This window comes from Nanorana parkeri, unplaced genomic scaffold, assembly GCF_000935625.1.
Source record: "Nanorana parkeri isolate BGI_ZX_2015 unplaced genomic scaffold, ASM93562v1 scaffold3855, whole genome shotgun sequence".
Lineage (NCBI taxonomy): Eukaryota > Metazoa > Chordata > Amphibia > Anura > Dicroglossidae > Nanorana > Nanorana parkeri.
In genome coordinates, this window is record NW_017310122.1 from 13,090 (window position 1) to 13,735 (window position 646).

Consider the following 646-nt stretch of genomic DNA (forward strand, 5'->3'; position numbering starts at 1 on the left):
ATATATATATATAAATTTACATAGATATTATTTTCTTATTTTATATATGCATTCAGTTTAACACAAAAATTTAGACTGGAAAAAACCTCGCCCATTACTATGTTTGTTTTATTACATGCCAATGTCAGCAATGATGGATCAGCATCCCCCGACAGGTGGAGTCCAGGCACCATATATATAGAACAGTCTCCCAGGTCTTTATATCTGTCTCCTACAACCTCATCTACCAAGATGCTTTTTGCTGTTAGTCTCCTCCTTCTGTGTGCCGGAATCTCTGCTTCTGCAGGTAAGACCTCTCACCCTTCTCAGCTATTTCTACCTTTTGGGGTTAGATACCATTTTTTTAATATTTTATAATATAGCAGTCACAGCAGTGGTCTTCACTAAAGCCAAGTAGAATTCAGTATTTGGAAGCTTGGAATAGGCAGATGAGTTTAAGTGATTTCTAATTGGTTGCCTTTGGTTACTGCTCATCACAGCTCTTTGCAATGGTATGAAATACACCTGCAGCATTAATGCAGATATCCCATTTCATGATTCCCTTGAAGGGTAGATTGTTTACAAAAGAGACGTTTCAGTTTTCCAAAAAAGATGGCTATTGATGGCTAATGATTGCTATTTAAAATAGTAAAAAAAAAAAAAAAAA

General features: G+C 35.6%; 1 protein-coding gene across 1 annotated transcript in view; it reads left to right on the top strand.

Annotated features, from left to right (window-relative positions):
* The first annotated feature begins 220 nt into the window (after positions 1–220).
* LOC108803548 (fish-egg lectin-like) overlaps positions 221–646 on the top strand; it is a 5,582-nt gene continuing 5,156 nt past the window's right edge. The window contains exon 1 of the mRNA XM_018575381.1: positions 221–286. Coding sequence (XP_018430883.1) covers positions 232–286 — 55 coding nt within the window. The 5' untranslated portion in view covers positions 221–231. The remainder of the gene's footprint in view (positions 287–646) is intronic.